The sequence below is a fragment of the Marmota monax genome, unplaced genomic scaffold (assembly GCF_021218885.2).
Source record: "Marmota monax isolate L192 unplaced genomic scaffold, Marmota_monax_Labrador192_F-V1.1 WCK01_AAM20220418_F8-fsc00050, whole genome shotgun sequence".
Classification (NCBI taxonomy): domain Eukaryota; kingdom Metazoa; phylum Chordata; class Mammalia; order Rodentia; family Sciuridae; genus Marmota; species Marmota monax.
Window position 1 is genome coordinate 3,003,099 of NW_026694552.1, and position 24,742 is coordinate 3,027,840.

A 24,742-nucleotide genomic window follows, 5' to 3' on the forward strand; every position below is an offset into this window, starting at 1 on the left:
CTTCAGCAGAAAATGATTCCTCTTTTTAAAAAAATATTTATGTTTTAGTTATAGTTGGACACAATATCTTATTTATTATGTGGTGCTGAGGATCAAACCCAGGGCCTTGCACGTGCTAGGCAAGCACTCTACCATTGAGCCACAACCCCAGCCCCTGCTTTCTCTTTTTGACATATATGTTAAATACGTTTATTTAAATCTATTCTCACTTTTAGAGGTGAGGGATATGCTTATCACTTTTGATTGTGGTGATGGTTTCTTGGGTATGTGTATGTTTTCAAATGCATTGAATTGTATACATTTAATATGTACAGTTTTGGTTTTAAGTGTACATTAATAAAGCTATAAAGATTAAATCCCCTCTCTTTTTTAACAGGCAGTATAAAATTATGGCATGTATTTTTGCTGTTTGTCTCACCTTAAGCTGTTTTGATTTGCTGTGTGTTAGGCTTGCTTTTACTTCTCTTTTGTCTATACTTTGTTTTCTATTTTTCTATTTTCTTTAGTACTTCTGGTCTTTAAAATTTCTTGCTTTAGGGCAATACATATTTTGAATTTTTAAAATTTTCTTGAGATTGTTAACATGGACTTAAGGACAAGAACCATGGTTTATTTGTCTTTTTGTTGGCAATATGACTAGAAACGTCTGGCAAAAAGCCAATGAGTGACAGCTCACTCAGATCTCCCAATATTCAGACCAGTACTACTTATTTATTGCTGTTTGGGCCCTAGTAACAATGGCACTCTAAATTAAAAATCTTTAATGATTTGGGGGGATACCAGGGATTGAACCCAGGGACATTTAACCACTGAACCACATCCCCAGCTGTTTTTAATTTTTTATTTTGAGACAGGATCTCACTGAGTTGCTTCAGGCCTTGCCAAGTTGCTGAGGCTTACTTTGAACTTTAGATCCTCCTGCCTCAGCCTCCCGAGTCACTGGGATTACAGATGTACATCACTGCGCCCGGCTCCTTAATGATGATTGTCTCTTAAGTTAGCACTTTAACAAGTTTTGATTATGATTTTAAACTTTCAGAAAACATATTTTATTGAATAAGTGAATATATATATATATATATATATATATATATATGTAAAAAGAATATTGATTATGCTGCCATGTATAAATTAGGTGTACATCTGAATTTATGTTCTGTGATTGGTATATTTACCATTAGTTTTATGTTAAAGTAACTTTTAATCAATGAATGCAATTTGTTGTGATATTCAAAATGTGTTTTTAAAAATCTTGCTTTCCCTATCTCCTACCTTCCTTATTTTTATAAAGTTACCAGGCAGTGACATTGCCAGTGGAAGTGATGTACTTTCTGATGTCATACCCAGTATTCCAAGTTCACCTTGCCTGCTTCCTAAAAAGAAAAACAAGCACCGAAATTTAGATGAACTTCCTTGGAGTGCAATGACAAATGATGAACAGGTAAAAATGTTGACATGCTTAACTGAAAGCATATGTGGAGAATATGTGAAGCCCATTTTATTTCCTATTTAAAGCCACTTGGTAAATATGGATTGCTTAGTAAGTCTGAATTTGAGCTTTAATTGTTTTTCGGGAACCAAATATAATGTTAAGTGTTTCTGATACATAAGATACGTTATAATTGGTATATTGAAGGACCAAAGGTTTTAGCATTGATATTGTGTGTTGTAATTTTTCATCATATAGGTGGAATATATTGAATATCTGAGCCGAAAAGTCAGTACTGAGATGGGCCTTCGGGAGCAACTTGATATTATTAAAATCATTGATCCTTCTGCTCAAATCTCCCCTACAGACAGTGAGTTTATCATTGAACTTAACTGTCTCACAGATGAAAAACTGAAGCAGGTATGTTAATACAGTTTGTTTTCCTATTGAAAATGCCACCATCTTATAAAATGTAGAAATGAATAATCATGCATATATACATTGAGAAATCACTGTTGTGATTTGTAATATTTTTAAAAAAATGATGATGGGGGTGCTAGGGTTGTAGCTCAGTAGTAGAGCACTTGCCTAGCACGTGTGAGGCACTGGGTTCCATGGTCAGCGCCACATAAAAATAAATAAATAAACAAAGGTATTTAAAAAAATGATGGGACTGGGGATATAGCTCAGAGGTAGAGCATTTGCTTGCCTAGCATATGCAAGGATCTAGGTTCATTTCCTAGCACCACAAAGAAAAGAAGAAGAAAATGGAAAAAAAATAATGGTAATATTGGAGAACATGTGCTTTTAAAAGGTTTTATGTACTTCTTACCTGGTAGTACCTTTTCTGGTCAACATGGATCTAGAACCTGCTGTTCAGTTATAAAGGCTTTGAAACTTAGCTTTATTATATAAGGTGTGGTTAAGCTAAGGTATAGATTTATTCTAACTCAATTTACAAAAGATGAATTGACAGAATAAACGTACTAATTAACAAGCTCAATACTTTAGTAAATATATTAGCTGAGGGCTTTGAGTAGTCTTATGGAGTAATTGACTGGGGTGAAATCTAATGACTATTCCCTCTGCTGTTCTGAAACTTATATTTCTGGTATCTTCTAATTATAGTCTTTGCTGCTCCCTTTTTCTCTAGTAGATGGCTAAATGAATACTTAATATTTTTATGTTCTCCTTTTGGTTTATTTTGCATTTATCATCTGTGAAAAATTTCTCACATTTTGATTTTTCTCTCAATAGACATAGAATATAATTTTCTACATTCCAGCCCTTTTTATTTATTATGCTAAATTGCTGCCTTGCATTTGAAGACAGGTACCATTGACCCCTCACTAAAGTATAGGAACAAATACCCTGATCATAAATACAATTGTTAATTTACTTAAGTCATCTTAAGTGGAGATTTTACAAATGATTAATCACATCTTTGTTTTGATTTCTATTAGCCTTTCATTCACTGATTATACTTTTATGCTTTGAAAGTCTGTATCCAGGGGCTGGGATTGTGGCTCAGTGGTAGAGCGCTTGCCTAGCATGTGTGAGGCCCCAGGTTCGATTCTCAGCACTGCATATAAATAAACAAATAAAATAAAAATCCATCAACAATTGATAAAAAAAAAAAAATTTAAAAAAAGAAAGTCTGTATCCATAATATGTTTTCTAGCATTTCAAATAGTCAATTTTTTTGGTAATTGTTTTAAATTTAAAGATTTCTGTTGCCCTTCCATTCTACTTTATTTATACATTTGTAGCACTTTTGACAGTTTTTTTTTTTTTTTATTAAGGACAATGTGATTTTTTTCCCCCTCCAGTATCTTGACAGTCAAATATCAAGGTATAACACTAAGCTGTTTTTCATCCTCGTGTCCCAAGGTCAGAAACTATATCAAGGAGCATAGTCCTCGCCAGCGGCCTGCCAGAGAGGCCTGGAAGAGAAGCAACTTTAGTTGTGCAAGCACTAGTGGAGTGAGCGGTGCCAGTGCCAGTGCCAGCAGCAGCAGTGCCAGCATGGTCAGTTCTGCAAGCAGCAGTGGGTCCAGTGTTGGAAACTCTGCTTCAAACTCCAGTGCCAACATGAGTCGAGCACACAGTGACAGCAACCTGTCTGCAAGTGCAGCAGAGCGGATTCGGGATTCAAAAGTAAAATGTCTAATCAATACAAAACTTTACCTTTCAATATTAATATTAGTCCTTCTTCATTTAAATTTCTTGAACAGTGAAAATTGTCTATCTAGATGCCTGTGGGTTTGGGTTTTAATTGAACAAGCAGGATGCTCTGCTGTCAAAGAGAGCACTCTAGGCTGAGTGCTTTGAAGTACTCTTTTTTGACCCACAATCATTCACATTCAATTTTATTTGATTTTTGTGTCTGTCTTAAGTAAGATATTAATGGAAATAATGAGTAATTCTCAAGATTGCAATATTGACTGCAACTCATTACTGAGCGAATCTCACTATGTTGCTGATGTTGCTGTCTATTAGCTCCTAAAAATGTTGTATATACGTCTTTTGTGTGTGTTAAATGTTTTCTTGATGTTTTAACCTTGAATGTTCCTTCTTAGATAATTTAGACAATAATGCTTTCTGTAATTTCTGTCTATAGAAATCCTTTATAATAATATTGGGTACTTTTAAAAACAGAAAGTGTAAGTGTATATGGAATGGTTCTGAGGCTTAACAGGAACATTTGGTTCCTTGCAGTGATACAGTCTGGAACCAATTTAAAGATGAAAAGAGAATCTCTTTGAGAACTCAGTGGTGACTTAAAGATACACAATGATTTCTTTCCTGGTTCTTAACGAAGTAGCAGAAACATAGCCAGCTTTGTTGGTTGCCAGAGGATTTCTCTTGATATGTGGCCATTCCTTTTTGGCATTAGTTCCCTGGTATTGAAGATTGGATTATTCACTGGGGTTCTAATGGGCTTTTAAGATGATATTTGGCTAATATAAAAAGGCATGATTCTTTCCCAGCCATTATAAAAATTGCTAGTGCTTTTGGGTTCAAGCCTCCTTAAAAGCATAAGTGGTAGAGATTTATGAAAAGTTCTCTACATTCTATATTCATTTTGTCCCCTAGTATTAATTTTTTTTCACTATGCATTGATACCAATGTGCCTTAATAAGTGTCTGGTTATCCATAGCTAGCCCAAATGATCAAGTATCAGCCCTTCCTAGTCAGAAGAGTTGCTGATCAAATGCCATGAAAGGAGAATCTTGAACATCTCTTAAAATTGGGAAAGGAGAATATTGAGCTATAAAAAACACTTTGGGGTGGATATTCCAAGAAGTAAACCTTACTGATCTAGAGCTTTTTACTTTGACAGAAACGATCTAAGCAGCGGAAGTTACAGCAGAAGGCCTTTCGCAAGAGGCAGCTGAAGGAGCAGAGGCAGGCCCGGAAGGAGAGGCTTAGTGGGCTCTTCCTTAATGAAGAAGTGCTATCCTTGAAAGTGACTGAGGAAGACCATGAAGCAGATGTTGATGTTTTGATGTAATAAGGATGAATTTATCAGCGTTCTTTCTAAGCATTATTCTATCCTTATTGGTTTACATGCATCTTGACCAAAATTTTGGTTAGGGCTGTGCTGATATACCATTAGTAACTTAGGCCAGTGATTCTCAGAGGGTGGTCCCAGGAACTACAACTTTAGCATCACCTGAGAAATTATTAGGATTGCTTACTATCAGCCCCACTCCAGACCCAGTGAGTCAGAAACGCTGGGGGAGTAGCCCAGCATTGTTTTTTTCAACCAGTGCCAGGCTGTTCTGATGTGCATTCTGGTTTAAGAACCACTGGTTTAAGTAAATATTTTGACTATTTAAACTTTATGGTAGTTAAGTGGGTTTTTTTCAAAGACTAGTACTTTTTAGGAGATTTTACTTCATGGTACTGCTGACAAGTAGTTTGTTATGTACATGTGTATAGATCATAATTCAGTCCCCCTCCCCTTTTTTGTGGTGCTTGGGATCAAACCCAGGGCCTCACGCATGCCAGGCAAGTGCTCTACCACTGAGCCATATCCCTAGCCCCTTAGTTCCCTTCTTAATGTTAAGATTTCTTAGTTTACTTTTTCTAAAGGGCCATAGCATAATTCTCAATTCCTTGTGGGAATCTTTCTTGAAGTGGGGGTGGGGTAGAGTAGGGGTGTGTGTAAAGTGTGGATTGCTGTTTACTATAGTGCCTTCATTAGATTTAGTTCTATTTGTTTTCATTCATTGTTAACTCAAAGGTGTAAAAGAACAGGCCCTACTCTTTTTTTCCAGTTAGGTTTTTTGTTTTCATTTTTCCCTTTAGGTAAAATTGAATCCTTTCTGCAAATGATAACTACTGAGGATATAATGTTAGTAGTAGCTGAATTGTAGACTTGATGCTGTTGATTCATATGCAAGTAGAGAAAGCAATTAAGCAGAACAATTGATTCTATTTTCCCATTGCTTTCTGAAATTTTAGGCTGCAAAATTGTCTCAAAGATAGAAAATCTCTCTCCTCTTGCTCCCCTTCCCCTTATCATTCTCTGTTTCTCAAGTTCTTTTTGTGGGTCATTTTTCATCCAGCACAGCTCTAATTTTTAAATATTTGGTGTAACAGCTTCAGGCATGTGAACAAGTTAATGTTCAAAAGTAACTGACGACAGACAGCCTTTAGAGTTCTGCTAAATTTCTCTATAAATTGCTGTAAGTACACAGATCAGTGAGTTACAGAAAACACCTTAATTTGTTGGTTATTAATAGAACTCTAAATTTAAATGTGAAATCATGTAGATTCTTTAAATGTTTTCACAGAGAATTTATTACAGATTTAGAAATAGAGTGATTCCTTTTCTTCTACTACATGTCTTTGAACATGCACATGAGTTAAAGAAGATGGAAAGTGATACTACTGACAATCAAGCTGCTTTTCGACTTTCATAATTTTCTTTTTATAGTGAATAACATTTAGGAGGTAATCTTGATTCTGTAGGAAGAGTCATAATCAATATTTTTTTAAACTCTAGAGTCCAGAGGTTAATAGAATTTCAACTTAAATTCTTAATTCTCAGTTGTTATAAGTCTTAAACTTCACTGTAATCATTTGTTTTGAAATTTTGATTTCATTTTGATTCCTTGTAGGTTAAAGAATTGAAACTGAGGATAAAATTAATACATTGCAGTTTTGCGAGGTCTGTGATTTAGTGGTAACCTTTTGAAGACTACTTCTAAAGTCAGAATGTAAAAGTTTACTAAAATAAAATCATATGTGTATCTTTCTGACTTTCCTCTTACTTCCTCTTTGGTGCCCCTACCCAGCTTAGAGGACTCAAAGAGAGCTGGGAAAAGACCCCAAACTACTTGGAAGAAGATGGAAAAGATAAACCTCATTGTTTTCCCTTCCAAGTATAGGAAGAATAAAGGGAGAGAAGAGCAAATACATCTGAATTCTCTACCTGCTTTTAGGAAAAACAAAATCCAACAGACTTATTGCCTGCTGTTTATCTATGATTCAAGGAAATAGGCCACATTGGGAGACCAATGTGAGCAGAATTTATCTGTCACATACTTGGAAACTATTTACTTTATATGGTGACCTGTAAAAGAAAATCCTGGTGGTCACTAAGAGAAATTCCTAAACAGGGTCATGATATGATTTTAAGACCAATTCCTGTATTCTCCCAACAATCACATAGTTTTATTACCTTAGATTTAACTTAAGTCACTATTAAACAAATTTACCAAAGTGCCACAAAGCGAATTTTTAAAGTTTGTAAACGTTTGATTGTTTGTAGAAGTGTGTCATAAAATTTTGTGTAAATCTGGATGCACTATCTTTACTATAAGTTAGAGCCAACCCATAAAGAGGATTTGGAAAAAAAATGAAATATTTCTTTCATTAAAAATAAATAAATAAATAAATAACTTGAACTTGCTTATAATCTAAGAGGAAGACTACCAAGTCTTTCTCTATCCCTTCAAAAAAGAAGCCAGCCCAAAAAGAAATGATTTTTATCTTTTTAATGCTTCATGTGGATAATTAAAGTTTGAATGATCTCTTTCTTGGAATAAGTAATTATTTATTCAATCTGTTATCTCTCTGAGTTCAAATAAAAGTGATACAACTCAGTATTTATCCTTCTTAAATATAAACCCTTATTAACCAATTAGTATTAAGGCAAGGCTTATTTGCCCCAGTGTTGGTTCTCATTTGTACAGAACTGACATTGCTGCAAATAATTCTCCTCTTTAAAAAATGAAACTTGTTAACAGAGTGCATGATAAAGTTCCCACAGACTTTCCAGAGACCTTTGATTAGAGATCTTGTAATGAATGGTATTTCAGTCCTTACTGCTACTTTTAAAAGCATGAACCTTGAGTTAAATAAAATGGCGTGTATTTTTCTACAGTTTTGCAACCTATTAAAGGAAGACAGTGTGCTATAATGTGTTAGTGGGGTATAAAGGGCTAATTCATTCTTTCTCAACAAAAACTTAAAAGTAATACTTGTCTCATTTTATTGGATGTGGCAGCTTAGTTTAATTTCTTTGTCCCTTGGGTAAATTAGATATTGCTGAATTAATCTCAGAAACTGACTTAATAAAATAATGACTCTTCATAGATTGAGTAGATGTCTCATTTTATTTAGCTTTTGAAATGCTAAATCTCAAGAAAACTAAAATTATAAGAAATTATTATATAAAGTTATCCAGATTCTGATGAGCTTTAAAAATTGTAAAATTTGTCAAATATCTTCATATTTAAGCCAAAAATGTTAGTATATAAACAATATAGAAGTCTTGTTTGTTTTGGGTTTTCTGGTAGACTTTTTGTTCATGGCTTAGTCTTTTAGCCTCATGTGCCTTAAAAGGTGGTGAACTCTGTACTTTTTGTCAATATCAGGCTTCTCCAAACTCAAAAAATAATCATGTGATAATTCATTTTGTATAATGCCCATGGTGTTTGGATATCAGTAAGTAAAACCTTTGAATTGAACCAATCTGTAGTGATAGAGTGTAAAACAAAAACAAAATCCTTCAGATCTTAAACCTCATTTGTGTAACTTTATTTTCTACCCAGCTAGATCACTGAAGAATCTTGAAAGTTATCTGGAGTATGACTTAATGTATTCTTTTTTTTCCCCCTGAGAAAAGTCATAGGCCAGTATACTTTTAAAACCAGATACAGTTATTTGGAAAGAAAATTTTCAAGGTATAGGTAAAAGTATTCCAAGAGCCAAGAGTATATAGCAAGCTGATTCTCTTGTTAACTTTAAGGATTCTTTGAATTCATTTGTGTCATAATTGGAATACTACCTTCCCTTTCTGTGTTAGTCAGCTTTTCATCACTGTGACTAAAAGGCCCGACAAGAACAACTTGGAGGAGAAAAAGGTTTAATTTGGGCCCACAATTTCAGAGGCTCAGTCCACCGACAGCTGGCTATATCACTCTGAGCCGGATGGAGGTGAGGCAGAACATCCTAGCAGGGCAGGGTGAAGAAAAACTACTCAACTCACAGAGAATAAGTGCCAGGGACAAAATATGATTCCTTAAGGGCATGCCCTTCAGTGACCTACTTCCTCCAGTCATGCCAGTTACCACCCAATAATCCATTCAAATTATCAAACTATCAAATGGATTAATCCACTGATTAGGTTATAGCTATCAGTCTAATCATTTCACCTCTTAACATTTCTGTCTATCACATGAGCTTATTGAATGATAACTCATATCCAAAAACATAATACTTTCCTTTAATCTTTTAGCACTTCTATCTTATTTGGCATTGAGGGGGAATACTTCTGTCCATTTTTATTTGGGGACAGTTGATAGTAAAATTCCTAGTTACATTAAATAATTTTGTTGACAATGAGTTCAGTGATATTCAGCATGTCTAAATTACAAGTATATTTAATCATGAAAAGGACTATTAGTAAATAAATTTGTATACATATGTACTGTGGTAACTTCAGATTAGTTTTCAGTCTGATAAAGTAAATTTTTCTTAAAACTGAAATTAGGTTAAGTGGCTAAGAACCATCTGGGAGACACTTTTAGCTAAACACCTCTGAGCATAGTATCTGAAACATACTCCTTAGAAATTAAGTCTTAATGTTACCAGCCATGGTCTGGGATCATGTTGTGTTTCTCAGATCTGGAGTTCTTGCAGGAGAAAATTCCAGGCAAGGCATGAAAAGCAGTAAAGTCTAGCAGTTTTATTAGAAGGAAAAAAGCACTCTCAAGAGGGAGGAAGATGCGGGGGGGTCTCAACTTTTTGACTGATAATAGTTTTGCATCAGATTTTTAGTCCCTACTGCATAGTATCTTAGCCTCAGGTACCCAAGCAGAGCCCGTGGGGGGAATTTTACCACGTAATGCTAAAGATCTGAAGGCAACTCTGGTCACTTCGGTCCACCTAACCAGTTCTAATTGGAACTTGATTTTTTTAAAATTTAAACAGATTTCATGGTGGGCGGGCTTTGCTTTTAATTATCCCTTCTTCCTCAGTAGAACTTTTGGTGTATATAAGGGTTATGAAAGTCTTCACTTCAGGGTACTTTGTGTTCTTTTAGGCAGAGAGGGATCTTAAGTTCCTTATGCCTGAGAATAACTCTACAGATAACAGGTTGCAACTCATCCTATTGCCTTAAGCCAGGGCAGGGCCTGAGTGGCCTTAGGTAAATTGCTTTTTAAAAGAAAGCATGTGGGTAGGCCAACACAGTAGGCCCATCTATAGAATTATCCCCTTAATGTTCCTACTGTTCATGTCTATCTGCTACCTGTCATTATTTCTTTGGAAAATAATTTACTTATTCCAAAAGGCTTAGAAAGAACTCTGAAAATTCTTCTAATTGGGTATTAAGAATAAGGAAGTTGCATGGTATAGCTAAAGATCTGAGTTGACTCACTAAAATTGTATTCTCATTTTAAAAATATTAAAATTGTTTTCAGCTCCCTTTCCAATTATTTTTTTTTAAATAATGTTATTAGTGTCTTAACCGAGATCAAATAATGGTGAATTACATTTTAATTTGAAATTCATGAGGAACTCAGAAAAACCAGTTTGGTCTGATTTGGTTTTTGCTGAATTTGTAGAACTTTTTCTTTATTGTCAAGTTTATTGTTGCGTTTTTGTGGTTAATGGAACCTGTGGAAATCTGTGTTCGTTTTTGTGGTGAGGGATGGAGGTAAAAAAAAAAAAGGTGAATTGCTTAATTATGCATATACATTTTGACTATGTAAAGGTAGTTGTACAAGTAATATGTATAAATGACAAGTTAATACTTACTATTCTGGATTGTTCTAAGGAACATTGGCCTGAAGCCATGACTTGTTTTGTGGAGCTACTTGCTCTTAACAGTAGGTGACTTATTGTAAAATGAAACTTTGGAGTTAGCTTATCTAGCTGAGGCGTTTAAGAATGGAGCAGATAATCTCTGTTCCTGAAGTAGATTCATTTAATTTCCTATTTGATATTTCCTAATTTAGATATAAATATTAGACATTCTAAATCTTTGTGTTGGGAATCTAATAGAACTCTTTGTCAAAGATATTAATGATCAACCCCATCTAAGACATTTCACAGATGGTTAAGTATTTCAAATTATTTGAGGGTTTTTTTTTGTCTTTGTTTTTAGTTTCAAAGATTAGTTATGTAGCATCAATATCATAACCAAAGCGAGTAGGAAGTTGACTGGTTTGGAGAATCTTCAAGTAGTCTTAAATACTGTAATGTATCCGGTTGTTAACCAGGATTTATTTTTCCTGTATTCCTGCTAAATGTATTAATGCACTTTTGTATATATAACTGTCTTCTGTACATTCTGTACTTACTACAGTGTATATAAAGCCTGTTTTTCCTGAAGCTGTGTGAGGAAATAACAATAGTTATAACACAAGTCATTTCTATTTTGAGTTCCTTCTTGTACTTGAAAGTAATTCAGTAGTTAAGTCTAAATGAGTGTGTGTGATTGTAATTAAAACTGGCTATGTGGCAGAGCTGTCTTTTGAACTGAATATCAGAATGAAAAAATGTTTCCAGTTATTAAGAACACTTGTAATACTATCATTTTTATTGTTTCTTTTGATGTGCAAGTTTTTACAAACCCTGCTGCTGGTTACCACTTTATACTTCTGAATCAGTTTCTTTCATGTTCATCCTAGGACACTGACCAGCAGAGAAGAATCGCTCTCTTTCCTTTAGCTCTCTGCTTGGGTAGAGCCCAATTCCCCAAAAGTCATTGGCAAAATATTTTTTTTCTGAAGAGATTAGATTTCAAGAGAGAGATTAATGTTGATAATAAGTGAAAATTAGGCCTTATTTTGTTGACAAAAATGATCTGGTTTCCTTATAGTCACTCTAAATCTTTTTAAGTTATGGTTTTATAAAAGAAATCCCTGTGTGCCCTTTGATGTATAGAAGAAACAGGAGCAGTTCAGCTTTTCAGCAGCAAGTTTATCTCTTGCCACTAGAGGGAGGCCTATGATTGCTCTCTCCTTTGGAAAATGTCCTAGCTGCTTTTCCTTTGTTTTTAATTTCAGAGGTTGGCATAGACCTTATTCTCAAAATTCCTTTGTGGTATTAAGTACTTTCATTTATTGGTCAAAGGTAACTTAATTAAGCTTGTTTAGTGAAGCCAGTCTTATTCATGCTTTTCTGTAATCTTCAATTTTTAATAAATGTGAGTTAGGTATTAAGTGAAACTTGAGTATGTGTATTTCTTCTTTTGTGTACTTGAGAGCTGTACTGTCCCTATGGTAGCCATTAGCCACATGTGGCTGTTTATTTATTATTTTTTAAAAAATACATTTTTAGTTGTAGGTTGACACAATACCTTTATTTTATTTATTTCTTTTTATGTGGTTCTGAGGATTGAACCCGGTGTGCCTCGCACATACTAGGCAAGCACTCTACTACTAATCCACAACCCTAGCCCCATATGTGGCTATTTAAATGAAATAAAACTAAATAAATTTTGAAAATTAATTCCTTAGTCCCATAGCAGTGCTTCAAGTGCCCAATGTGAAATATTTCTATTTCTCTATTGGAAAGCACAGGCTCTAGAACATTCCCATTACCACAGAGAGTTCTTGACAATGCTGCAATAGAGATTTGATGGCTTATATAGCAAGCCATTAATCATTATTTTACTAGTGAATGATAACGAGTGGCTAAAAACTACTGTTTACAACTAACTGTTGTGATTGGCATGAGAGGAAAAGCGAGATCTATTTCATCTTCTGCTTCATTAAAGCCACTACCAAAATTAGGAGCTTGGTGGTTTCAAGGAGGAATTACTCAAACATTGACCATTTCATTTGACTATTAAAAAGATATATTCGAATACTATGGGAAATTTGGTGCATTTTCCCAGGTTTGTATGTTTTAGTGCTGGGGATTGAACCCAGGGCCTACCACGTGTGTGCCCTGCCATTGAACTATACCCCCAACCACACAATTTCTCAGTTTTTATCTTTCCAGGTTTCTTTATGAGTCTGCCCTTTGATGCAAAAACAGTTGTAAATGACAATACTAGTACTCAGAACTGAATACATACATTTTAAAAGACTGCAGTTTTTTAAAAAAATATGCTTATAAAAAAATAGAGGGCTGGGGTTGTGGCTCAGTGGTAGAGCACTCACCCAGCACATGTGAGGCACTGGTTCCTCAGCACCACATAAAAAAAATAAAGGTATTATGTTCAACTACAACTAAAAAGTAAATATAAAAAAAAATAGAAGTGTGAATTTCCGAATCATCCTCCCAAAGTGTTTCTTCATTAATCCTTAGGATACAAGAGCCTTAATAGATTCACTGTTTTTTGGGTCTGACAATTCTTCACCCTTGCCATTAGCTTGGATCTCATGGTAAGCGGGATGCTTGTATTATAATATCTATGTTTCTTTACTAATAGGTTGATACTACATTTAGGTACAATATCACTTCCATTTGTAATGAGTACATAATGTTTTAACACTCCTTTGGTTATCAGAATCCTTCAGACAGATTATTGGATTTATGTATTTTCAATTTCATTATAAAAAATTTCAAGTAGAGAAGAATAAAATGAATCCCCATGTAGACATCTATACTTTGACTCTCACCACTAGTCTTTTGTTTCTTTTACCTTAGCTATCCACCCACTCACCTTATCTTAAAATTCCAGTGATACTGAAGCTAATCTCAGGTGACAGAATCTCATTTTTAAGTATTTTAGTATGTGATTTTTAAAGACAAAGATATTACTGTCTTATATGTAACTATAATACCACCATCATACCTCTAAAAATAATACCTTTAAAATAGTTCCTTAATATCAAATATTTGTTTTTGTTTGCAGTCAAAATCATGATCATTTGTATAATTCATTTCAAAATCATTCATTTTGTTAGCACTAGTGTAGAAGAGTTTTTACTATTGCTTGATAAGCCCTGATGGTGTCTTAAACACTTTTCAGTGAAAGTGAGATGTCCTGTTGCTTTTAGATAAAAACAGATTCTAGTTGTTCCTCAGTACTTAGTTATTAAAGCCATGGGATAATTTGGGTAGGAGGCAGGAGGAAGGGAAATAACTGTTCAAGATAAGTTGGAGCATGTATTTACTATCCCACCTACCTCTTAGCCCAATAACTTTCTTTTTAGCCAAAATTGACCCATGTGGTAGATTTGTAAATAGGTATAGAATTTTGTGAGGATACTGTGGAGGAAACAAGGAAAATTTAAGATTTGTATCCCTTAGAAATTAAGAAATCTGGGGCTGTGGCTGTGGCTCAGAGGTAGCACGCTCACTTAGCATGCATGGGGCACTGGGTTCGATCCTCAGCATCACATAAATATAAAATAAAGATATTGTATCTACCTATAACTAAAAAATAAAAAAAGAAGAAATTAAGAAATCTACTTTTGGGCTGGGAAGGTAGCTCAGTGGTAAAGCAATGCCTAGCATGCGTGAGGCCCTGGTTCAATCCCCATCACCACATAAAAAATAAACAACAATAAAATGATTTTTAAAAAGAAGAAAGAAATCTACTTTTAACAGATGTAACTGAGACTTTTTTGTAGCTTTAAATGGACAGCATGTCTATTTTTATGTATATTGTGTTATAACTTACTGAAGTTTACGCTTTCCAGTTAAACTATAGAATATGGGTGCTTCAAGGGACCTACAACCCTACCTTGATTTTTTTTAAATGGTCTCATTAAGTTGCCCAGGCTGGCCTTGAATTTGGGATCCTCTTGTCTCATCCTCCCTAGTAGCTGGGATTATAGGTGTGCCCCTTGTGCCCAGCTTCCATATCTTTTATCAAGGTCTCAAGTGGGTTTCCTGGGGCTGAGGCTGGGGCTGGGGCTCAGTGGTAGAGCGGTCACCTAGCATGTGCAAGGTTCTGGGTTCAATCGTCAGTACCACATAAAAATAAGTAAATAAAATAAAGGCATTGTGTCCAACTACACCTAAAAAATACATATTTTTTAAAAAATGGGTTTCCTTCCTCCTAATAGCTACAACTGTCTATATAGGGCAATTTGGTTTTTAGAAATAACTGTCATTTGGAGGCTTTCTGGTAGTTAATGTGGGTGAGAAAGCTGGAAATTGATGGCTTTGGCCAATGAGGTGTGATTTTTTTTTTAAATGAGACTTTGTTTTATATTTTTAGTTGTAGATGGACACAATACCTTTAATTAATTAATTAATTAATTAATTTATGGCAATGACAACATGATTGAACAAGGTGTATCATGATGACATGGAATGAAGATAATATTAATTTGGACCTGTTCTGGCTTATTGTTTAAAAATAGTATTTTATTGCTTCATAATAACATATACTCTAGAGAAATATTTTCCACTAATGTTTTTTAAATATTGGATTAGACTCACACAATTCTTTATCAAATCTGAGATAACAGAACTAGTTGGTGCCAGGTGTAGGGGCACACAACTATAATCCTAGTGGCTTGGGAGGCTGAGGCAGGAGGATTGTGAGTTCAAAGCCTATCCCAATAATTTAGCAAGGCCCTAAGCAAGTAAGCAACACCCTGTCTCCCAATAAAATATAAACAAGGGTTGGGGATGTGGCTCAGTGGTTAAGTGCCCCTGGGTTCAATCCCTGGTACCAAAAAAAAAAAAAAAAAAAAAAAAAAAAGAACTATTTGGTGATTGGAAAGCTTGAAAGAAGTTTTATTAAACCAGTGTCTTTACTGTGTAGATGAGAAACTTTGAGGCCAAGGAAGGTTAAGCATTTCATCTAGGTCATATGGTTTGATGATGACAAATTAAGGACCAGAATCCAAGTCTGTGAAACTATAGACCAATTATCTTTCCACTGGATCACACTGCTATTCTGCTACATTTCATAGTGGTTTGCACACTTGTACAATTCACACTAAGATATTGGGACTTAAGATTTGGGTGTAAAACAATGGTTCTCAAGGTATGGTCCCATCATGTAGAGCAGTAAAATCAGCATCACCTGAGAACTTTTAAGAAGACCAATTTCTCAGGCGCCATTCCAGATCTACTATGTAATAAATCCTGAGGTGGGGGACTAGAAATCTGTGTGGGTTTTTGTTTTGCTTTGTTGTTGTTCTTGTTTTTGTGATTTGAACCCAGGGTTTCATGCATGCTAAATAGGCACTCTCCCACTGAGTTTCATCTCCAGCCTAGCAATCTGTTTAGCAAGCTTGCCAGGGAATTCAGATGCATATTTATGTTTAAAAACCGCTGATACAGTATTTCTCCACTCCAGCTAATCATCAGAATCATCAGGAGACTTTTGGAAAATACAGATTTCTAACTCTTCCCACCCCTCATCCAGATAAATTAGAATCTTAGAGGCAAAGTCTTTGCATTTATTAGTTCATAGCAAACATTTTATTTTGGAATAATTTTAGGCTTATAAAAAAGTTGTAAAGATAGTACAGAGAGTAACTCCCATTTAGTTTCCCCTAATATTAATATCTTGCATAACTATAGTACATTTTGAAATTCACTTTAATATGAACATCAGTGCATTACTATTAACTGAACTACAGATTGATTTCCTTTTGATTTCACTAGTTTTCCCACTAATAGCCCTTTTAGATCCTGGAATCTAATCCAGGATACCTCATTGCATTTAATCATCATGTCTCTTTAGACTCCTCTGGTCTGTGATAGGGCCATAGTTTTCCTTGTTTTTAAAATATGAAAATTAGGTTTTTATGGAATGTTATTCCTCAGTTTGGGTTTGCCTGATGTGTTTCTCATGGTTAGACTGGAATTTGGAGTTTTGAGGAGTACCATAAGGGTGTGGTGACATTCTCATTGCATTGTCTCAAAGAGTTTATCCTATGAACATGGCTTAACACTAATCATGCTAACTGATAACCTGGGTAAGGTGCTATTTGCCAGTCTTCTTCATTGTAAAGTTACTGATTTTCCTTTTTTTTTTTTTTGTACTTGGTATTGAACCAGGGGTGCTTAACCACTGAGCCACATCCCCATCCCTTTTTTGTATTTTATATTTAGAGAAGGGTCTTGCTGAGTTGCTTAAGGACTCGCTAAGTTGCTGAAGCTGGCTTTGAACTCGGGTTCCTCCTGCCTCAGCCTTCTGAACCACTGTGACTACAGGTGTGCTCCACTGCACCCAGCTTGATTTTCCCTTTCTGTACTGTTTTTCAGAAGCAAGTTACTCCATCCAGCCCACAACCAAAGGGGAAATGAGATTCCATTTCCTAAAGACTGGAGTATCTACACATATTATTTGGAATTCTTCTCTATAGAGGATTTTCTCTTTTGCCCATTTATTTATTTATTCAATTATTTATGTCAAATAAGTAGACAAATGGGTATTTTATATTTTGGGTTAGAACCTGATACTATGTTATTTATTTGTTACTCAACTTTTTCCAGCTTTGATATCAGAAACTCTTAAGGCTTTTCACCTGAGTACCTTTGACCTAGCCTCATTTAATTTTTGTACCAGGAATTAAACCCAGGAACACTCAACCACTGAGCTACATACCCATTCCTTTTTATATTTTATATTGAGACAAAGTCTTTGAACTTGTGATCCTCCTACCTCAGCCTCCTGAGAGGCTGGGATGGAAAGTGTGTATCACTGCATCCAGCCACCTTACATTATCTTACATTGGTTTTCAGAGTTTCAGATCAGAGATAACCAAGATGCATTTCATCAAAGGAAAGCTAATTTTCAAACCAAGAAGGGAGGAAGGCATACTTCTAAAGAAGATGTATGAAAACTTTTCCACATTACAATTTTGGTCATTTTGTTACAGACCAGTGAAGAGAATTCATTCTGGTCTGGCCACAGGCCCCATATAGGCATTTCGGAAGTCCTAATTCTCATGCATTTGAAGGTAACCCTTATTCCTCTCAGGGTGTGTTTCTTTTAGGCACTGTTAAAACATTTATTCTACCTTCATTAAGCATGTATGCCATTCTGCCTTACAATTAGGTTTATTTGTCATTCCCATGAGTCCTCATTTTCATTTTCACATCTCTAGTTTCTTGCACATGTACAGAGCTTTGTGAATTTGATATTAATAATAGCTTTTAAATCTGAGTTTAATGGAGATTTCAATTCAAATAGAATTATTTTAAAAATCCTAGTCCTATTATTCTTCATATTTATTGAAAGCATGAACACTGTTGCTTCTTTGCAACTCCCCATTCCTTTCAAACTGATTTAAATCATGATCATATTTATTAAGGTATGATCATGGACATTGAAACTCTTAAGGCTTTGCTCATCTTTGACCTATCCTCATCTCTCTCTCTCTCTCTCTCTCTCTCTCTCTCTCTCTCTCTCTCTCTCTCTCTTTTTGTACCAGGGATTGAACCCAGGAGCATTAAACCACTGAACGACATCCCTAGCCATTTTTATACTTTATTTAATCATTGAAAAAATGCTATTCAAAGGCTGATGAAATTAAGATTTAAATTTATGATTCCTAAATATATTTTGGACATGTATTTAAATTCTAGACTTGTTTTGTAATATTATATTATCCAAAATTTATTTGTAATGTATGCTGTCATCTAACATATTTGCACAATATCCTATATGATAAAAGTATGCCAAAATATATATAAAAAGGTCATTACTTTTGCTTAAATGAACAAAAATTTCCTGCAACTAATACCTGCTTATAACTAGAACAAATTCATTAGCTTATAAATTTAGAGCAGTTAACTGCCTTGCAAGGAAATAATAGTTTCCCAGTGAGAGTTAGCACTGATTTCTGATTAATTATTTTACTTGGTGATTCATCCTTGATCATAGTACAACAAAAATGTCATGTTTGCTCAGTGGTATTAACTTCATTTATCTCATGTGCATTCAGAAAATTGCATTGTCATCAGTATACTATGTCTAAATATGACAGTGATTAAAATATTTTTCCCCACGGGAGTATGATCATTTAAAAACCTCCTAAGAGAATTCAGTTTGAGTACTTTATTACATTATTTAAGATGCCACCATTGGTAGCAAAGGAATTTGACATGTTTTCCTTGATTTCTTTTTCTTTTTTTTTAATATTTGTAGTTATAGGTGGACACAATATCTTTACTTTTTATTTTTATGTGGTGCTGAGGATCAAACCCAGTGCCTCACACATGCTAGGCAAGCACTCTACCACTGAGCCATAACCCCAGCCCCTTTTTGTTGATTTCTGAAGGAAATTTTTTAATTCTTTTTTAGATATATTGGGATCCTAATTAGAATAAGATGCACTCCATGTTTGTATAAATATGTCAAAATATACTTTACTGGAAATATTTTTAACTAAAAATATTTCAAATTTTCCTTTGCTTCCCCATGTTAACAACATACATTTCATGAAATCTTTAATATTATCCTCATTTTTTAGTTAAAATTATCTACGAACTACATCTGATATCTGGTCTTTCAAATTGTTCATTAGGTCAATATTTGATATACATATAAAACACAGACCAATATGAAGTAAGAATGGAGGGCACCTTATTACTTAGTAGAGGTAGGATGGAGATGATGCTGTCCTTGTCTACATAGCTTTGAAAAGGAAAGTGTACATTTAAAAGACCTTGTTTATATGTGTGTGTGTTTTGGTTAAAGATTCTATGTAGCTAGGTGATTTGAGTTTGAATGAATTCAGATGAAATCAAAGGTAATTTGTAAGATACATATTCCAGGAAACAACAGGATAAACAACTAAATTTCCTTAACAAAAACATTGCAAAGCAAATGAGAAGATGGAGGAGGAATCTTATCCATAAAAAGACACACGAGAAACAAACATTAGTTTCTTTTTTTTTTTATAAATAGTTTTTAGTTGTAGTTGGACACAATGCCTTTATTTTATTTATTTTTATGTGGTGCTGAGGATCAAACCCAGGGCCTTGCATGTGCTAGGTGAGCACTCTACCACTGAGCCACAAACCCAACTCCAAACATTAATTTCAATGTATGGACCTGTTGAGTCCCTACCCTATTCAAACAATTGTTAAAAAAGAAGCAATCAGGGAAAATGTGAACACTGGATATTCAATGATCTTATATATTAAAGAATCATCTATTTTCCTAGAGTGATAACATGTTGTTGTTATCTTTAATTTTTAAGAGTTTATATTTCAGAGATGCACATTAATATATTTATGGGTGAATCATAATATCTGGACCTTCAAAAGGGTAAATATGAAAGATTAGCATGAATGGATAATTGTTGACATTGGGTGGCAGTTACATCGGAGTTAATGATATTTTCTTGATTTAAATAGATTTAATTTTTTTCATTAATAAAAGTTTAAAATATGAGGGCAAGTTAAAGCATTTTCAGAATAAAAAAGCTGAGATTAGTATCATTAGATTCTTATTAGGCCAATTTCTAAATTATATACTTTAGAAGGAAGAAAAATAATTCCAGAAAGATATCTGACATTTGAGAAGGAAGGACAATTGTATTTAAGATCTGTGTTGTTCAATGTATGTCAATTATATTCCAATTAAGATAAAAGTGGAAAAAAATGATAAGGTTCCAAAAGGAAAACATAGGTAAATCTAAAACATAAGCAGTATAAAATAATACCTACTTTGTGGGGTTAAAAAAACATAACAGTTTAAAAATAGCATAGGGCTGGGGATGTAGCTTAGTGTGCATGAGGCCCTGGGTTCAATCCCCAGCACCACAAAAATAAATACAATACCATATACTCAAGTTGGATTTAGAGAGTGGAGGAACCAGAACTTTCAAAAATTGTTTAGCAGTATTTACTATAGCTGAACATATGTATACCTTAATACCCAGCAATTCTACTCTTAGATATTTATACAATATAAATATGTATGTTTGCCAAGACATTTACTAGAGTACAACAATTATAATATCTTCAAATTGGAAACTACCCAAATGACAAAAATGTGAACTTAATAAGAGTAAGTATATTCACACAATAATACTGTGCAACTTTGATCATGAATGATATGCCACTACATCTAACAATGAGGATATATATCACAAGCATAATGTTGTGTTTCAAAATATTCTTCTGTTTCAAAATACAGAAGAATACCTAATACATGGTATAAACAAAAGAGAAGATGGTGTATGTTGCTAGAACTAGCTAGGATAGTGGTTACCCTTAGGAGCCTAGGGTGCCCATAATAACTAGAAGGGTATTTGAAGAGGCCTTCTAGGGTACTGGTAATTTTTAGTATCTTTATGTAGCTGTTAATTAAATAATATGGTCAGCTTCTAGGAAGTCAGTGGGCTGTACACTAATGTGCAATGTTCTGTACGTATGTTATATTTCAATAAAATGCTTTTATATTATCACTTAAGGCTGGATGTGTTGGTGCACACCTGTAATCCCAGCAACTCAGACGCTTAGGTAGGAGGATGACAAGTTCAATGCCAGCCTCAGCAACTTATTGAGGCCCTAAAGAAAAGAAAGGAAAAACAAGGACTGGGGATGTGGCTCAGTGGTTAAATGCCCTTGGGAAAAAGCACTTAAGCCAGCAGGAAATTAAAGTAAAAATATTCTAAGGACCTATACACAGTACTTAATAACATTTAAATTTTATTTTAGTAGGGGCTGGGGTTGTGGCTCCGTGGTAGAGCATTTGCCTAGCACATGTGAGGCCCTGGGTTCGATCCTCAGCACCACATATAAATAAATAAATTAAATAAAGGTATTGTGCCCAACTACAAGTAAAAAAATGAATATTAAAAAATTTATTTTAGTAAAATAATTGTTAATTAAACTTGTATCTCAGGGATGACTACTAAAAATAAAAACAGCAGTTTTAATTTCTAAATTGATAAAAGGAAAAAAGTGGAATAAGAAAAAACTTTTAATTCAAACGTAGGCAAGAAAATAAAAAAGAAAACCAAAGTGGGACAAATAAAACCCATAAAATGACTGAAAAAAAAACTCAAACATATTTAAAATATCACAGTAATATAAAACAACTGTTAAACAACAACAAAAAACTTATGACTAGGTTAATTCTTTGTAAGAGGCACCTATAAAACATGAAGACCCATAAAAGTTAAAGGTGGCTGAGGGAAGGAAGAATAGAAATTCACTGGATTAGACAAGGGGAATGAAGGAAAGGGAGAGGGGATGCGAATAGGAAAGATAATAGAATGAACCAGACATTACATTCCTAGGCTCATATATGAATACATGACCAGTGAAACTCCTCATCATGTACAACCACAAGAATGGGAAGTTATACTTCATGTATGTACAATATGTCAAAATATACTCTACTGTCATGTATATAGAACATATTTTTTTTAAAGGAGGGCTGGGGTTGTGGCTTAGTGGCAGGGTGCTTGCCTAGCATGTGTGAGGCACTGGGTTCGAGCCTTAGCGCTGCATAAAAATAAATAAATAAAATTAAAGCATGCTGTCCATCTACAACTACAATTTTTTTTAAAAAAACAAACAAACAAAGATAAAGTTTAAATGAGGAAAGATACAGACACATACTAACCAAAAGAAGGGTAGTGTAGCTGTATTAATACCAAACAAAGTAGACCTGAGGGCAAAAAACATTGTAGAAATAAAGAAGGTTGCCATTATATAAAGTAAAAGATTCAAATCACCAGAAGAATACAACAATTCCAAACTTGAATATGCTTATAAAAGGAGTGTCAAAGTGTACTGGGCAAATTTACAGAACCAAAAGGAGAAATTGACAAGTTTACATCATAATGGGACTTTAAAATTCTTTTTTTAGATCAGGTCAATAAAAATTCAGTAGAGAAGCTGGATGCTGTAGCACACATCCCTAACCCCAGCCCCTCCTGAAAGAGCCTGAGGCAGGAGGATCAAAGCCAGCCTCTGCAGCAGTGAGGCACTAAGCAACCCAGTGATACCCTGTCTCTAAATAAAATACAAAATAAAGCTGGGGATGTAGCTCAATGGTCAACTGCCCCTAAATTCAATCCCCAGTTTCAAAAAAATTTTTTTTAGTAGAGACAGACTTAAAAATGTAATTACCAAGCTTAACCTAATGGAATATGTAGAACAGTATGCCTAACGATAACAGGATTCTCAGCAAGTTCAGTGTATTTTTATGAAATTTGTCCATATACCAGGACTTAAGCATGTCTGAACCAATTTTTAAAAATATCTTCTGGGCTGGGGTTGTAGCTCTGTGGTAGGGTGCTTGTCTAGCACATGTGCGGCACTGGGTTAGATCCTCAGCACTACATAACAATAAATAAATAAAGGTATTGTGTCCATCTACAACTAAGTTTTTTAAAAAATGTGTCTTATTCAGAGCACATTCTCTGCCCACATGCAGATAAATTATAAGTTAATAAAAGGTAAGATAGGAAAAAAATTGGAAGTTTGAAAATACTCTGCATGAAAAATCATGGTATCACTTGGCTCGGTGGCGCATACCTGTAATCCCAGCAGCTGGGGAGGCTGAGGCAGGAGGACTGAGAGTTCAAAGCCAGCCTCAGCAATTTAGCAAGGCATTAAACAACTCAGTGAGACCCTGTCTCTAAATAAAATACAAAATAGGGCTGGGGATGTGACTTATTGGTCGAGTGCCCAACCCCTGGTACCAAAAAAATAAAAAATAAATAAATAAATAAAAAATAATGGTATGCAGCTTAACATTACCAACAGGAAATACAGTCCTCCATGCTTATGTTTTAAAAAAGAAGAAAGAATTAAACATTAATTCATTAAGTGTACAAGTTAAGAATTCAGAGGCAGAATAAAACTAAAAAAGAAAAAAAAACAGATAACTGAATGAACTGGAAAACATTACATGGAATAACTTTAACATCATCCATAACTCCTTTATTTAATTTATACTTTATACCCAATCTGTTGGCAAATCCAACAGGCTTTTCTGCAGAATCTGACCACTTTTTTTGTTTGTTTGTTTGTTTGTTTTTGTATTTTTAATTTTTTATTGTGGGTTGTTCAAAACATTACAAATTTCTTGACATATCATATTCCACACTTTGATTCAAGTGGGTTATGAACTCCCACCTTCACCCCATACACAGATTGCAGAATCACATCAGTTATACATCCATTGATTTACATATTGCCATACTAGTGTCTGTTGTGCTCCGCTGCTTTTCCCATCCTCCACCCTCCCCCCTCCCCACCTCTCCCCTCCCCTCCCCTCCTCTCTCTCTACCCCCTCCACTGTATAACCCTGAGGGTCTTCTTCCATTACCATGCAATTTCCCTTCTCTCTCCCTTTCCCTCCCACCTCTCATCCCTGTTAAATGTTAATCTTCTTCTCCTGCTCTTCGTCCCTACTCTGATCTTAGTTACTCTCCTTATATCAAAGAAGACATTTGGCATTTGTTTTTTAGGGATTGGCTAGCTTCACTTAGCATAATCTGCTCTAATGCCATCCATTTCCCTGTAAATTCTATGATTTTGTCATTTTTTAATGCAGAGTAATACTCCATTGTGTATAAATGCCACATTTTTTTTATCCATTCGTCTATTGAAGGGCATCTAGGTTGGTTCCACAGTCTTGCTATTGTGAACTGTGCTGCTATGAACATCAATGTAGCAGTGTCCCTGTAGCATGCTCTTTTTAGGTCTTTAGGGAATAGACCAAGAAGGGGAATAGCTGGGTCAAATGGTGGCTCCATTCCCAGCTTTCCAAGAAATCTCCATACTGCTTTCCAAATTGGCTGCACCAATTTGCAGTCCCACCAGCAATGAACAAGTGTACCCTTTTCCCCACATCCTCGCCAGCACTTGTTGTTGTTTGACTTCATAATGGCTGCCAATCTTACTGGAGTGAGATGGTATCTTAGGGTGGTTTTGATTTGCATTTCTCTGACAGCT

At 34.7% G+C, this 24,742-nt stretch overlaps 1 protein-coding gene across 2 annotated transcripts in view; it reads left to right on the top strand.

Annotated features, from left to right (window-relative positions):
* Fam199x (family with sequence similarity 199, X-linked) overlaps positions 1-12,120 on the top strand; it is a 31,457-nt gene extending 19,337 nt beyond the window's left edge. The window contains exons 3-6 of one of the 2 annotated variants that reach the window (XM_058571606.1): positions 1,292-1,441; positions 1,688-1,849; positions 3,320-3,457; positions 4,773-12,120. In XM_058571606.1, coding sequence (XP_058427589.1) covers positions 1,292-1,441; positions 1,688-1,849; positions 3,320-3,457; positions 4,773-4,943 — 621 coding nt within the window. In that variant the 3' untranslated portion in view covers positions 4,944-12,120. Of the gene's footprint in view, positions 1-1,291; positions 1,442-1,687; positions 1,850-3,319; positions 3,587-4,772 lie in introns of both variants that reach the window. The other variant, XM_046420804.2, reaches the window with a different exon arrangement.
* Positions 12,121-24,742: the final 12,622 nt, after the last annotated feature.